The 14,757-nt window shown below is 56.2% G+C and overlaps 1 protein-coding gene and 1 non-coding gene across 5 annotated transcripts; one reads left to right on the top strand and one right to left on the bottom strand.

The window, feature by feature from the left end:
- The first annotated feature begins 2,541 nt into the window (after positions 1 to 2,541).
- MAD2L2 (mitotic arrest deficient 2 like 2) lies at positions 2,542 to 14,757 on the top strand. Of its 4 annotated transcripts, none has more exons than XM_060014416.1 (10): positions 9,347 to 9,534; positions 9,666 to 9,767; positions 9,901 to 9,952; positions 10,047 to 10,165; positions 11,604 to 11,675; positions 12,270 to 12,370; positions 13,178 to 13,272; positions 13,596 to 13,669; positions 14,167 to 14,259; positions 14,500 to 14,757. In XM_060014416.1, the coding sequence occupies exons 3-10, from the start codon at positions 9,913 to 9,915 to the stop codon at positions 14,539 to 14,541; spliced, it is 636 nt and encodes a 211-aa protein (XP_059870399.1). In that variant the 5' UTR covers positions 9,347 to 9,534; positions 9,666 to 9,767; positions 9,901 to 9,912; the 3' UTR covers positions 14,542 to 14,757. The 4 variants fall into 4 exon arrangements, with proteins under 4 accessions (XP_059870416.1, XP_059870399.1, XP_059870408.1 ...); XM_060014425.1 differs by having other exon boundaries at positions 9,666 to 9,772; XM_060014433.1 differs by lacking the exons at positions 9,347 to 9,534; positions 9,666 to 9,767 and adding an exon at positions 2,542 to 2,565.
- Positions 5,615 to 5,716, bottom strand: LOC132416236 (U6 spliceosomal RNA). The gene has a single exon (XR_009517504.1). It is a non-coding gene; the product is annotated as a U6 spliceosomal RNA (small nuclear RNA).

Raw genomic sequence — 14,757 nt, 5'->3', positions numbered from 1 at the left:
GCAGTCAGTTCCCTGTCTAGCCGATTTCCTCTGTTCGCATCAGGCACAGAAATCCTCCTCATCTTCTGGAGGCGTGCAGAGCCCCCAGTACCACAGGGACTTTCCAGGAGGCTTGCTCCCCGCTCCACAACCTCACCAGTCTGCCCTAGGGCCAACTCTGCCCCTGGCCTGGCCAGCAGGACCCAGTGGAACCCACGGATAACCTGTGGCTTGCAATTGTCAGTTCATTCCTATCTCCTTGGCCAAGGATTCCATATATTAGAACAAATACGGACAGAGCACGTGCTGTGCTGCTGTGTGCCAGCTGTGTCTCAGGCACTGGGACCCCAAGTGGAACAGGACCCAGCCCCGCCCAGGGAAGTACAGACCACAGGAGAGACAGGGAGGCAAGGGGGGCAGGAGGGCTCCCCACAGGAGGGGACATCTGACCTTGGCCTGTAAGGGGAGACCTTTTAGTTAGAGGGGAGAGCCTAGCAAAAGCTCGGAGGCAGTCAGGGCGTGGAGATGATCGGCCCTCCGTCATGGCGGAAACCCAAGATGCCGACGGGGGTGTGATGGGAGGCAGGCAGCAGTTAATTTAGTGGAAACAGGGAGCTATGGAGGGATGTAGGGATGCGAAGCACGGTGAATTGAACGGTGGGAAGGGAGGCAGAGAAAGTGGCAGAAAGGATTGTGAGCAGGAGTCTGGATGGGGTGTGTGTGTGTGTCTGTGTGTGTGTGTGTGTCTGTGGGTGTTTCCAGTCCCATTCTTGCCTCTCTAAAGAGAAAGGCACTAGTTGCTAGCTCTGGCTGTGGCTGAAAAAAAAGCTCAGCTAGGGGAACCCAGAACTTTCCAGCCGGGAGAAGATGTCCCTCTTCCGAAGTTGCCCTCATTATGGCCCTAAGCCCACATCACTGCCCGACTCCTGGGGTGGTGTGTCACCTGTCGCGATGACACAGACGATGGTCAGAGGGTTTGGGTGATTACACAACAGGTGCAGGGTCCAAAATACAATCCCCCCCAGAGGAAAGGAAATGGCTCGTGAGCGAGAGCCATTAAAAAAGAAATGGGTGCAAGACAGAGATTCAGAATTGGGAACGAGCCACATGGATGCCTCATGATCAATGACCAGCTGTTGGCAACATCGACACAGCCACATTGATCTCATTTTGAAAGCAGACACTCTTTTCTTTCTGATTTTTAAGCTCCGATTTTAGGACAAGCAGAGAGGAGGAGGGAGAGAAAGAGAGAAGAGTGCCAGTAACAGTGTGTAGGGGGAGGTGACCATGATACGGGAGGGGCCACAGTCAGGTTTCTCTGCAGTGTCTCTAAGCCTGAATTTTTGATCCACTTCCCCCTTTCTGTGGACCCCCTATCCCCACCCCACCCCACCCAGGGACTGGGACTGTAGAATCCCCCGTGGCCACCGAGTGTGTGCCTCGCTGGCATCCGATATGTTTTTTTCACTGCTTTCACATAGATCCCTATAGGTAGGTGCTATTATCCCCGTTTTATGAAGGGGGCACTGAGGCTCAGAGAAGTGCGTCCCTTTGTCCAAGGTCACTCCCTCAGCCTCCGTCTGCCTGACCCCAGGGGGGTGGTACTGAACCAGTACTGGGACACTTCTCGCATGCCACCAGGCTGGGAGGTGGGCAGCATGGAAGACGGCTCCATGCAAGAGAGACCAGACAGAGGCGAGGGCAGAGGGAGCACGCAGTGCAGTAAGGCAAGACTTGGCGGGAAACCCAAGAAGTCTCACCACTCAAACCTCGGGTCCCGAAGGAGCCTGAGACCCCGGCGTGCGGTTGGAGAAAAGCCAGCAGTGGAGAGGGAGGGAGCCTGAGCCGGGGCCAGAAGAGCGAGGCCAGCGCTGTCGGGGTTGCTAGCGCGAGGAACTGGGCAGTGCTGGCGGGGGACGCAGCCGGAACCTCCCTCTACCTGCAACACACCCCAGCCCCGTAGGCAGCCTCGAAAGAAGCAGAGGGCACTCCTGCCAGCTCTGTCCGGAGCTTAGGGAATCTTCCAATCTTCTTCAAACGATGTCAGATTGGGGTCCCCAGCCTGAGAGACCACCGGGAGACTCAGAGACAGAGAGACAAAGAGAGACCGGGTCCCAGAGGGAGAAGGCTAGTGCCGAGGAGGAGAGTGGGCGAGAGCCGCGTCCGGAAGAGGGCGGCAAGGGCGCACGCTAGGCAGTGTCAGAACGTGGAAAAGTGAGTGTCCGGAGGAAGGCGGGCGGATGAGGGGCCCAGGAGCAGAGCCAGGAGCCGAGGGGAGACGCGGCGAGGAGCGGAGGCGGTGGACCCACTGACCGACGGGTCCGAGGGCCGGGAGGGCAGGGAGGAAAGCAACATCCTCACCTCCATCCTCAGTCTCCAGCGCGCCCCGCCCCTGAGCGCTCCAGGTAGCCCACCTTTGTCCCGGCGCGCAGCCAGGTGAGGCGGGAGGGTGGAGCCAGGGGCGGGCCAAGGCCAAGCCTTACCTGTCCAACCGGCGGGGCAGGGGCCGAGGGGCGCGGGGCCGAGCGCCTGCGGGAGCCGAGCGCAGCAGAAGGCCGAGCCGCGAAGCCGGGACCGCGCGGAGAGGTGCGCGGGCGGCAGGAGGATGTGCCGAGGCTGAGCTGGGCTGGAGGGAAGGGGGAGGGGGCGGGCGTGAGGGAAGGGGGCGGGAGCACGCGGAGGGGACGGGGGAGGGGCGGCGGCGAGCGGGCTCCACTGCCCCCAGCCGAGGGGCAGCCCCGGGCCGGGCCGGGCCGGGCCCCGCGCGCTCCCAGCCAGCGCGCCCTCGCCAGCTGCGCTCGGCGTTCCGGGCCCCCTCCCCAGAGGCCTAGCTGCCGCCGCCGCGAAGGCGCGGGGCAGACAAAGAAGGTAGACAAAGGCGGGCGCAGCCGGGCGGCCGTGCAGGCACCGGGAGAGGCGGGCCCACTCCTCCCGGTGCGGAAGAGCCGCCTCGGCGCGGCCCGGGGCGCGTGGGACGGGCGGGGCGCGGGCAGCGGTGGCGCATCTGGAGCGGCCCAGCAGGGAGCGGGCGACAAAGGGCCGCGGCAGGGGGTCCCTGGCGGACCCCAACAATGGATCGGAGCTGAGCGCTCAGCTGCGGCAGCGTCTGGCCGCGCAGAAGCCGGCGGTTCCCCAAAAGGATTATTCCGCCTAGGCTGTCAAATGGGACGGAAGAAATGCCCTGTGCGAGGGAGGAGGAACGGGGCACCGCGGGGCCTCAGTAGCCTCCGAAAGTGCGCAGAGTTGGGGGCGAGGTTCAGGGAGGGGTCGGTCTTCGACGTGGGGGTCCAGGGGGGTCTTCAAAGCGCTACCAAGTGAGACTGGGGAGCACTGACGGCTGCGCTAGTGTCCGCTCCCCACTCAAACACCCTGGGAGGGAAGGGAAAAAGACAATACCCCTACCCAACACACACACACACACACACACACACACACACACACACACGCGCGCACGCGGTCCGCCTCTCGCCACGCCCCGTCCAAAGTAGGTCCCCAACCCGGCCCAGGCAGGACAAAGCCAGCGCTAGGGGTGGCTTATCCATCACAGAGCAGGGTGCCGCGTCCTGCCGACCCTGGGAGTCCCGGAATGCTGTGTTATGGGTCCCGCGGCCCCCATAACTCACCGCGGGGTCAGGGGGGCCGCAGGCGCTGCAAAGATCAGAGAGCGGTGGGGAGGGCCCGCGTTCGCGGGAAGCAGCAGTCTTGCCTGGCGCCCAGAGCTGGCCCAGCGGCTTCCATTTCGACTGTTTTCTTCTTTCTCCAGCGTGGCAAATTATGGTTCAGAGTTTTAAGAGCTCCGCTCTGTAGTCGGGTAAGATGCCTGGGCCCCTCTTCTGCTGTCATTCATTCCCCGTATGCTTGGTCAAGGGGCCTAACCTCTCTGAGCTCACCGTTAGCCGTAACTCTCAGGGCTCGAGGATTAAGTGCAGTGGCCTGTGTAAGGAGATAATGTTCCTAAGGTCCTGACCCCACAGGATATGCTCTAGAAAAATTATCTGCTATTGTTATCGTAATATTATCAGCCTGATGGGCAGGCACGAGGATGGATTGGGTTGTGAGCAGAGCAGAGACATCATCTGACTTAGGTTTTAACAAATTCACTCTGATTCCCAAAGTTGAGAATAGACTGCATTTGGCAAGGACAAAAGCAGGGAGACCAGCTAGGAACAGTGGCAGAGAAGAGGTGATGGTGGCTTGGGCCTGGGAGGGGGACAGTGGGTATGATCCTCTCTGTCAAGGATGAAGCTGTGGCCCAGCATTTACTGAACCGGAAGCAAGTTATTGGATCCTCTGGTTCACATGCTGTTGCGATGGCTATTCGCCAGTGGGGCGATCTTTCGCCACGCTTGGACTCTCTGTTCTCTGGGTCCTCCCAGAGCAATGCTGCAAGAAAAGGTGGATGTTAGGAGAGAGGCCTGGACTCCTGTCCCATCTAGGTTATGGTGACTCTGGGTCTCAGTTTCCCCATGTTTGAATGGCCTAAGTGGAAACAAGTCAAATATCCATCACCTGATGAGTGGATAAACAAAACGTGGTATATTCATACAGCAGAATATTACTCGGCCACAAAAAGGATGAAGTACCAGTACATGCCGCAATTTTGGTGAACCTTGAAAACATGAACGCTACGTGAAACACACCGGACGTAAAAGGCCACATATTGTATGACTTACATGAAATGTTCAGAATAGGCAAGTCCACAGAGACAGAAAGTAGACGAGTGGTTGGTTGCCAGGGACTGGCAGAAGGCGAGACTGGGGAAGTGGCTGCCAATGTATGCGGGGGGTTTCTTTCTGGGATGATGGAAATGTTCTGGAATTAGATAGTGGTGATTGACGCACAACTTTGCGACGATATTAAGAACCACTGAATTGCATGCGTTAAAAGGATGAACTTTATGGTTTGTGAATTATTTCTCAATAAAGCAGTTATTTTTAAAAAGTGGCAGTTGAGTTGGATCAAGGGTTCTTACCCTGTGGTTGAGGATGACTTCAGAGGTCCCGGCAACCCCTAAAATTGTGGAAAACATTTAGTGTCTCTGTGCATTTCTGTGGATAAAAGTTCAAAGTTTAAAAAGAGATGACCTGTCAGGTCCCCCTGACCAACAAGGTGTCAATGACACTGCGGAGTCAGCAGAACTTCAGGGACGGAATGGCATGGGGGCTTTGCCCTGGTTGAACTATTGGAAGCCGCCCAGTGTTACTGGCCTAAGGTCAGGGCTCTGACCTGGGTCTGAGGTCAGCAGTGGACCCCAGGATCTGGGGCAGCTGGGCAGGTCGGGCCTCACACCAGAAGACTAGATGAGCGGGGAGAGGAGCTGTCTTCAGCCGCAGCCACTTGTCTTTAGGCATCTCGGGCCATGAGGATGCATGCCCACCTTAAGGGCATCTTGGGGGCTGCCTGCTGCCTTGGGGAATGGAACGGGCAAGAGGGGCACAGCTCTGGATGTTTTGGATGGGGTTTTGAAAGGCATGATGGCTGGTTCAGAGTGTTTGCTGTAGGGGCTTAGATAGTGTGTGTCGATCTTTTTTTAGAATTTTTATTGGAGTATAGTTGATTTACAAGGTTGTGATAGTTTCAGGTGTACAGCAAGGTGAATCAGTTATACGTACACATATACCCACTCTTTTTTTAGAAAAACGTGGAACGCTTCACAAATTTGCGTGTCGTCCTTGCACAGGGGCCACACTAACCTCTGTATCGTCCCAATTTTTGTACATGTGCTGCCGAAGCTGGCAAGGTGTGTGTCAATCTGAATATCATTGTCATAACAGCCAGTAATTAGGCATTTATGTGCCAGGTATTGTGCACGTTATAGTTTTACAAACATTATCTCACTTACTTCTTACTCAACTCTATGGAATTGGTGCTGCCATGATCCCATTTTACAGATGAGGAAACTGAGAATCAGAGAGGGAAGGCCTCACAGCAGGTCAAGGGGCAGTGGTGGGGAGAGAAACAGCAGCCCAGCGGGTGTGAGGGGCACCGTAGTGAGTAATCCGCAGCTCTTGCTTCATTTGTGAAAGCAGCTTTTCTCTGCACACCACCACCTAGAGCCCAAGCACTGAAATCAGAGGTCTTTGCCCCTCATCCAGACTAAATGAGGATTCATGTCAGGCAAGTGACATTTCATGCCTTCATTCTTTCATTCGCTCATTGGACACACATTCATTCAGAACCTGGATTTGGCCAGGCACTGGTGAGGTGCTGGACTAAGAGAATGAATGAGGCTGGGCCTCTGCTCAGGGGGCATCCCAGCGGGTTCCTGAATATCGTGGTATCAGTGGGATCGTCACCGGGCTATACGTGCTGACTCTGTGGCTCCTCCCACCTCCGTGTTTGGTGTCCTGGGAACCTTAGGCAGGGATGGGATGGATAATGTGTCCTGTGATCAGGATGGTGAGAATGGGAGGGACTCTGGAAGCATCTTAGGGGTCTGGACACTTCCTTGCTTGTTATTATACCCCATTCACTCACTGTGTGCTGTTCAGTGAACCCCAGGAATCTTCCTTCACCCGTGCAGTCTTTGCAAAACTTTCTTGCATCTCACCTTCTCTTAGTTTCAATTTAAATGTCTCTAGGGAGTGATTTGCTCTCCGTTCCCATTGCAGACCCTCAGGAACCTGCTTCAGTTGGCAAATAAGCTCTCTCCCCTCCTAAACATCCATCCTTCCCTCCCAGATGCCCTCCTACACATTGTTGTTATGGTGAAAGATATGCAAATACCTTTGAAAAACAGTCTCCCAGCAAGTGGGTATTCAAAAATGTAATAAATTAACCCCATGATGTAATCTGGGGTTGTAATCTGTAATCTGTAATCCGTGACCATCCATCATGCTGATGCGATTAAGATATGAAAAACCAGATGCCGAATGGATGGAAGTAACAGATGACTTTTCACAGAGCTCCCCCATGGCCCCATGCTGATTCGGCCCCCTACCCCTGTCCCATGCCCAGCTTCTTGGCCCCCGTGGAACCCGAGGCCATCAGAGGTTTAGGGAACATCTGTCCAGCCTGTGCATTTCACAAATGAGATGGAGGCCTTTTGGGGGCTGAGGTCGATCAGTTTGATCCCTCCTCATCTGTCTCCTAGCCCCCCTTCCTCTGTTTATGGCTGGCTCCGAATCCAAAGCCCCGAATGTAGGTGTTTTTATCCAGGTTACAGTTGACAGGGTGGGTGCCCCAGTGTCAAACAAAGGTGTCGGGACCTCAGTGTCCTCACTGGAAAAATGAGAGTTTTGGGGTGTATGTCCACCAAGGTTTCTCTGAAGTTCTTTAGCTCTGTGTGGCAGGAGACCTATGGGTGACTTGCACTGTGTCGTCTCAGGGCGGGGGTGGGGTGGGGGGCTGGGGCTTAGGGCCCATGAAGGAATGCCTGGCATGAGCCCCCAGGTTGCTCACACTGTGCCTCGGAGGCCACAGGAGTAGCTGGGCTCTGAGTTTCTCCACCCTAGACCCCAATCCTAAGGGACCCTTTACAAAGAATTGCCCCCTTAAGACTGCCACTTTCTGTTACCAGTGAAAATGCTGCTTGAGCGGGTTCCAGGGACGGGCAAAGAGGGACCCTCAAATCTCTCCAGTTTCCAAAGCATCCTCAGTGATTAAATCTCAAGGAGCCAGGGGACACCTGTCTACAAGCAAGTGAGCTGCTCAGCTCTTTCCATATGGAAATGGTCCTCTTCTATATGACATGGGCAGGGTCCCCAGGTCTTGGAAAGGATTGCTGTGCCCCAAATGTGCTGCCAGGTGCATCCATTTCTGAAATAAATCATCCATTCCATTGGGTTAAGCACTGCAATTTTATGAAATGCAGACTTTCCCTGGAAAAGCCCAAACCACTGTGGTTGCAAATCCCACACTTTCTTGGGCATCAGGGCCCCTGGGAGCTTGTTAAAGGGCTAGTGCCCTGCTGTGCACCCCAACTGATCTGGTAGGTCCGGGAAGCCCAGGTTCCTGACGTTTAATGGGCTCCCTGGGGATCCTGATGCAGATTTCCTAGGACTGCTTTTGAGAAATGCTCTGCGGGCATTCTTGGCTTAATGGGCTAGGTTAGTTATTCTCTCCCCTGCCCCCACCCCATCAGAAGTGTGTAAATGCAGGTTTGAAAGCATCTGGGGTGAAGGAGGTGCAGGTCTCCAATACTAAGCAGTAAACGGTAAACATTCCTATAGCTATATCTGTGTACCAGCAGATGGGCATGACTCCTAACCAGCTTTTGTGTCCCTGGAGGTCAGAGACAAGATCCCCGGACTTCTGGCCCTGATTTGTTGCCATAACTCCTCAGCCACTTCTCTGAACTTAGTTTTTCCATCTGTAAAATAAAGGGGCTGAAAATAAGGTGAAGCCCTGGAGTTCAAGTAGGAGTCAGAACTGGGTTTGTATTCCAACTGTGTGGTTTTGGCAAATTAGGGAACATCTCTGAGCCTGTTTTACCATCTATAAAGTGGGACTGTAAAATGAAGGCTTAGCTCTTAGGGTTAATGAGAGAATTAAAGAAATCAGTGCTTGAAACATATTAAGTGCTCAATGCATGTTAGTAATTATTTTAATATTAATATTATTATTTCCCAGGATCCTCTCAGCCCTTCCAGAGTCCATGCCTCTGGGGGACTTCCGAGCTACAAAGTGTAGTGGCAGAAGACAACTATGCCCACCGCCTCCCCCAATAGCTGGGTAACCGGGCAGGTTACTTCACCCCTCTGAACTTCACTTGGCTCATACGTAAAACGGGGACAATCATGGCAACTGTCGCGTGGAATTGTTTTGAGGATTTAGTGAGCTGATCCACGAACACACTTAGCCCAGTCCCTGGCACATGGCTGGACCTCTATAAATGTCAGCTATTGTTATGATGCATGGCCCGGGAAGTTTTTACCTTCTTGGGAGGTAAAGACTGGCTGCATTTAGGCTCCGGGTGGGGGTGGGGACGGGGACGTCCCCGGTGCTCGCCGGCCCTCCCCTGTCCCCGCCCCGGAGCCGGCGGATTCGCTTTCGGTTGGGCAGCTGAGGTTCCGGGGATGGTGACTGCGGAGCTAGCGGTAGATGTCGCTGTCCATAGTGCCCAGCTGTGATCTCGAGCTGGCTCTCACCAGCAACACGTACGCTACCTCTTCCCGCGCCTCCTAAAGCGAGAGAAATGCCCTGGGGGGAAAATACGTTGCGATCCGATGTGGAGACCAAAGTTGTCTCTTTTCGCGCCCACCTAAAATTGAAAGGAAGAGGCGTGGTGCAGCATCGGCCCTGGGATCACACAGGCGCCCAGGCAGGGCCCCGCCCCTCCCAAGCCCCGCCCCTCTGGCCGTCTCTCCCTCCTGCACCCGTGGTTGGCTGCGCAGGGGGTGGGCGTGGCTGGAAGCCGGCGCTAGGACCCGCCGGAGCGCCGCGGACGTCATGGAGCGGCGCCTGGGCCTCTGGTTGAGCGCGAGGCGCGAGTGATCGGTCGGTGGATTCCCTCGCGGGGGCCTGGCCCCGAGTCCGGAATCGAGGCCGGAGCCGGTACCGGGGAAGAGGAGAAGGGCGGGATTCCCTCAGGGGAAGAATCCAGCCTGGCAGGAGGTGAAGTCTTATTCCAGCCTAGTTTCGCTTTCCGCGTGTCCGGCTTCACGCTACCGGCCCTGCGCATCCAGCTGTACCCTCTGCGGCGGTGCCCTTTATGCGGGCACAGCTCTGGCCTTATCTACTCCCAGGAGACTGCAGGGCGAGGCGGCTAGTGCGCAGAGGCTGATCGCGCCGCAGCTGATGCCTCCGAGCTCTGACGCCAGCGTGGGGGGTCCTTCCCAGCTGCTCCGGTTCTGTGTGAAGGGAGGGGCGGTCCTGCCCAGATTCCCCCCAGACGGAGGAGGGGAGGGGCAGTGGAGGTGGGCGGGCCCTGCGGCTATAGGGGCCTTAGAAACTAGCTCCCGCTCCTGCCCCACCCCCTAGGTATCGGGAAGGATGACCACGCTCACGCGACAGGACCTCAACTTTGGTCAAGGTAGAGAGGCTGGACCTGCGCACCCTGGCGGGGGGCGAGGGAGGGCCTGGGCTGGCGGACTTCCCCGAGCGCACTGGGTTCTGCCCCCTCGCAGTGGTGGCCGACGTGCTCTGCGAGTTCCTGGAGGTGGCGGTGCACCTGATCCTCTACGTGCGTGAGGTTTACCCGGTGGGCATCTTCCAGAAGCGTAAGAAGTACAACGTGCCTGTCCAGGTGAGCCCCACATCCAAACTGGGTGCACTGGGTCACCCCCGTATCACAGAGTGGGTAGAGAGGACATTTTTAACTTTCTTCCTTCTTCAGGCTCAGCCCTCTCAGTTCCCAGCGGCCTGGCCTTGCCTTCTAGTTCCCGGCAGCTGCTGCTAGCCCGACAACCTCCCACCCCTCGCCGCAGTGGCGTTTCCTTCTGTCCCCTCTGAACTGGGAGTTCCCCTTGCTAGAAGTTAGGGACCAGGCCCTCCGATTAGAGCCCCCCAGCCCCCCATCTTTGTATTTTAAAGGTCTCCTGAAGCTGGTGAATGGTTGGTTTGGGGAGGGGATTCCTATAAACCTCAGGCACTCCCCTCTCCCCTCATTTACCCTAATTGTAACGGTTGCTTTAGGTTAAAAAGCAGACAAAGCAGTAAATATATGCTACTCTATCCCCAGCCTCAAGAAGTACCTGTCCCTTAGAAAGCACTCAGTAAATATTAGAATAAATGACCGAATACTGGAAGGTGGTGGAAGCTTAAAAGATATATAGGGGGGAAAAATCCCAAAAAACAAACAAACAAAAAGATATACAAGGAAAAGGAAAAAAGAATCAGCACTTACTGAGCACCCACCGTGTACTAGGTACTTATCTCACTTAATCCTCACTTTTTTAAATGAGATCTTCCACAGATGAAGTAACTAAAGCACAGAGAAGTTAAGCCTGAGGCCACACAACTCCTTAGTTCCAGATTCTTTTTTTTAATAAGTTTATTTATTTATTTATTTATGGCTGCATTGGGTCTTCGCTGCTGCGCGCGGGCTTTCTCTAGTTGGCGGTGAGCAGGGGCTGCTCTTAGTTGCGGTGCGCAGGCTTCTCATTGCGGTGGCTTCCCTTGTTGCGGAGCACCGGCTGTGAAGGCACGCGGGCTTCAGTAGTTGTGGCTCGCGGGCTCTAGAGCGCAGGCTCGATAGTTGTGGCGCACGGGCTTAGTTGCTCCACCGCATGTGGGATCTTCCCAGACCAGGGCTCTCCCCTGCATTGGCAGGCGGATTCTTAACCACTGCGCACCAAGGGAAGTCTGTTCCAGATTCTTAATGTTCGAAAATGGATTAAATTTCTGGATCCCCTCTCTGGAAAAATGCCTGTATGCTCAAACACTCACAATTTAAAGACTTCTCAGACTCTGGAGGAGCTCAGTGACCCCGCGTTAGGAACTCCTAATGCTATATTAAATGCTAATGTTGAGACTGAATTCTTAGCATCTTCTAACTTCTCTCCCTCTGTGGATAATTCAGTTCTTAGCCTCGTGATGGGAAGTCTGTCTCTTGGGTGGGGAGCCCTAGGGAACTGCTGCGCCTCTCTCCGAAGGCAGACAGGCCCTTGGGCTGCTGGAGGGGGTCTGCAATGGCTCCCCCATCAGGGCTGCAGCCTCACCAGCCATCATGGGGTTGTGTGCAGATGTCCTGTCACCCGGAGCTGAACCAGTATATCCAGGACACGTTGCACTGCGTCAAGCCGCTGCTGGAGAAGGTGAGGGCACCAGGCCCCTAGCCCACCCCACCCCCAGTGCTCCTCCATGCTCCAGGATGGGGTGATGCTGGGACCATACCGGGTCCCCATGACTCTTAACACCCAGAAGCCTGTGTCCTGCGCTCTGGAGACCACCCCTGCCCAGGGACAGGCCCCAGGGTATGTGGGCACGTTCAGGGCGTGCCGGGCCCGGGAGCCCTGGTTAGTGGAGTTGGCTGACTGGGGCCTGCCCAGAGGGTTTTGGGTCCTTCTCACCTGTTCTTTTCTCCCCCTCTGCCCCCAAGCTCTGTCTGAGCTTGGCCCCTCAGGGCTTCCTTATTCTACCTTGTTCTGCTCCCTGGGACACGCTGGGACCCCTGTGGGGCCCAGGCATCCTCTCCTCTCCGCGGGTACCACTCATGTCTGGGGGCGCCTACTTCAACTTCTCAAACCTCTTTCTGGGCTCTCAGGGACTCTGGGCCTAGAAGCTGAGCAGGGTCGTGAGTGCACCTTTCCCATTCTTCCCTGGGCAGGGAGCAGGGGGCAGGGGCTGGGGGGTGGGGTAAGGGGGAGGCGGGTGTCCAGTTCTGGAATCGGGGCTACCTGTCCTTGCAGAACGATGTGGAGAAAGTGGTGGTAGTCATCTTGGACAAGGAGCACCGCCCAGTGGAGAAATTCGTCTTCGAAATCACGCAGCCTCCGCTGCTGTCCATCAGGTGCGCTGCCTCGTCCCCCATCCACGTGCTCACTGGTGTGAGGTCCCTAGTAACACGGCCACCCTCACCCCTTTAAGGCAGCCCCTGAATGCCTTGCTAAAGGCCTGAGAGGAGACATGGCAAGGTGTGCTGACCCAACGAGGCCTGTTAGTGTCTGAGTCACAGCCGGCCGCCCAGTGGTCTCTGTGGACATCACACAGGTTACACGGAGACCCTCCAGTATCACACCTGGAAAATCACAACGTTGGTGAATGGCTAGTCCCAACCTCATTTTATAGATGGAGAAACCAGGGTCCCGAGAGATGATCTTGACCTGGTCACCCAGAGCCAGGACACAGACCCAGTTTCCTGACTTCCCAGTCAAGCATCCATCCAGTCCCTAGTCAACCAGATGTTGACCTTGGATGGGCCTGTTGGGCTGGTCAGCTGCCAGCTTCGTGTGGTGAGGTCAGGGCACTAGAATCTGTCCCTACTTGCTATGTGGCCTCGGGCAAACCCTGTCCCTTCCTGGCTTTGTGTCCGGTTCTCAGACTGGGCTGCATATTAGAACCACCTACTGGGGTTCCCTGTGCCCCTTCCCCCCGCCGCATTCTGACTTAATTAGCCTGAGATGGGACTCGGCTTTGGTTTTAAACTCCCCAGATGATGTCAGCTGTGTAGAGACAGGTAGCCAGGGCCTCAGAAGTCAATACACTCAGAAGCACTAGGGGGACTCTGCACCGCCAGGGCTGCTCCCAGAGTTGCTTGCCTGCTGGTGGGAGGGGGACACCTATGTGCTGGGAGACCCTCCTCTTCTCTGCTTCCCAGCTCAGACTCCCTGCTGTCTCACGTGGAGCAGCTGCTCCGAGCCTTCATCCTGAAGATCAGTGTATGTGATGCTGTCCTGGACCACAACCCCCCAGGTGTGCTCACTCCCACCCCCTCTTCCCTGGGCATTTCCATGGCTACCTGTGTTGGTCTGTGTCCTCAGATCCCTACTTGGCTGCACCAAGCTCCCTCTCTTCCTTCCTGCCTTTTAGAACTCTTCTGAAAGCCCACCTCCTCCAGGAAGCTTCCCTGATGACTCCACCTGGGCTTTAGTCTCCCTGTTGACTGTGACTTTTCTGGACACTGGGTTTACACTCTGCTTTGCGGGGCTGCTGAGCCAGCTAGGGAGGTGGGAAGAGGCTGTGCCACGCGGCAGGCATGGGGTGGCCCAGGCTTGACCAAACTCTGGCCTCTTTAGGCTGTACCTTCACAGTCTTAGTGCACACGAGAGAAGCTGCCACTCGCAACATGGAGAAGATCCAGGTCATCAAGGTGAGATGAGACTGGTGTGGGAGGGTGGGCAGGGAGACTGCTGGGAGGTCTGAAAACCGGAGTTCCATGAGAGCGAGGGCGCTGCCTACGGCAGGGCATTCATTACACTTCTTACGGCAGCGCCTGGCATCGGTAGGCTCTCACTGTGCGCTGGCTCTGTGGCCAGCCGCTTGTCATCGCCCCACCTGGGCAATTGGCGCTGAGAGCAGGGAGAGCCACCAGCTCATTGGGGGTTCTCAAGGGAGGGGATCCTTGATCCAGTTTCAGAACTGGTGTTTGGGGCTTGTTAAATCACTGGGGCTCCCAGCCCAGCTCAGATCTACAGACTCAGCCTCTCTCCGGTGGGGGAACCTAGGAATCTGCACGGCCAGCCATTCCCTGGTGACTCTGATGCTCCCCGAAGTCTGAGGATGCCAGCTCCGGAAGGGGAGAGGGCAGCAAAGTGAGGGCGGGCCATGGACCAGCCCCCTGCCACCCTTCCCTTGTCCCCTCCCTAGGACTTCCCCTGGATCCTGGCAGATGAGCAGGACGTCCACATGCATGACCCCCGACTGATACCCCTGAAAACCATGACATCAGACATCTTAAAGGTAAGCTGCTTGGGCCTGAGTGTGCTTTATTTAGGGTGTGCTGAGGCCCTGTCAGGCGGCTTCTGGTTCAAGGCTCGGGGGAGATGACCAGGGCATGCCTGGCTTTATGCTCCCAACTCCCTCTTTCCCTTAAACCCTGGCTGGGGCCACAGAGCCCACCCTTGTCGGAGACCCCGTGGGTTCTCCAGAGTAGCTGCCCTGGCTGTCCACCTGACCATGGTGTTCGTTCCTGTCCATTAGATGCAGCTCTACGTGGAAGAGCGAGCTCATAAAAGCAGCTGAGGGTGTGCCTGCCCACCGTGGATGCCACAACTGTCGGACTTTGGGGGCCCAGCCTAGGGCAGTGCTGCAGGGTCACTCTGATTCCAAGTGCTCTTATTGCCTCTATGTATGGACCACCCACCCTCCAGCCCGGGGCTGCTCAGGCTTGGTTGCCTTCATGGAGGAATCCTCCCCAGGAGGGCAGGGACAGGTGCTGGGACCTCAATTTCTCAGCCT

The sequence above is a fragment of the Delphinus delphis genome, chromosome 1 (assembly GCF_949987515.2).
Source record: "Delphinus delphis chromosome 1, mDelDel1.2, whole genome shotgun sequence".
Lineage (NCBI taxonomy): Eukaryota > Metazoa > Chordata > Mammalia > Artiodactyla > Delphinidae > Delphinus > Delphinus delphis.
This window is presented reverse-complemented; position numbering and strand designations above follow the sequence as displayed.

What these genes read in the sequence shown, in the direction of transcription:
- MAD2L2 (XM_060014433.1), top strand. Translation starts at nt 9,913, where the DNA reads ATGACCACGCTCACGCGACAGGACCTCAACTTTGGTCAAG. An exon ending in GGACCTCAACTTTGGTCAAG is followed by an intron (nt 9,953 to 10,046) that starts GTAGAGAGGCTG and finishes GCCCCCTCGCAG; the next exon opens with TGGTGGCCGACGTGCTCTGC. An exon ending in TGACATCAGACATCTTAAAG is followed by an intron (nt 14,260 to 14,499) that starts GTAAGCTGCTTG and finishes CCTGTCCATTAG; the next exon opens with ATGCAGCTCTACGTGGAAGA.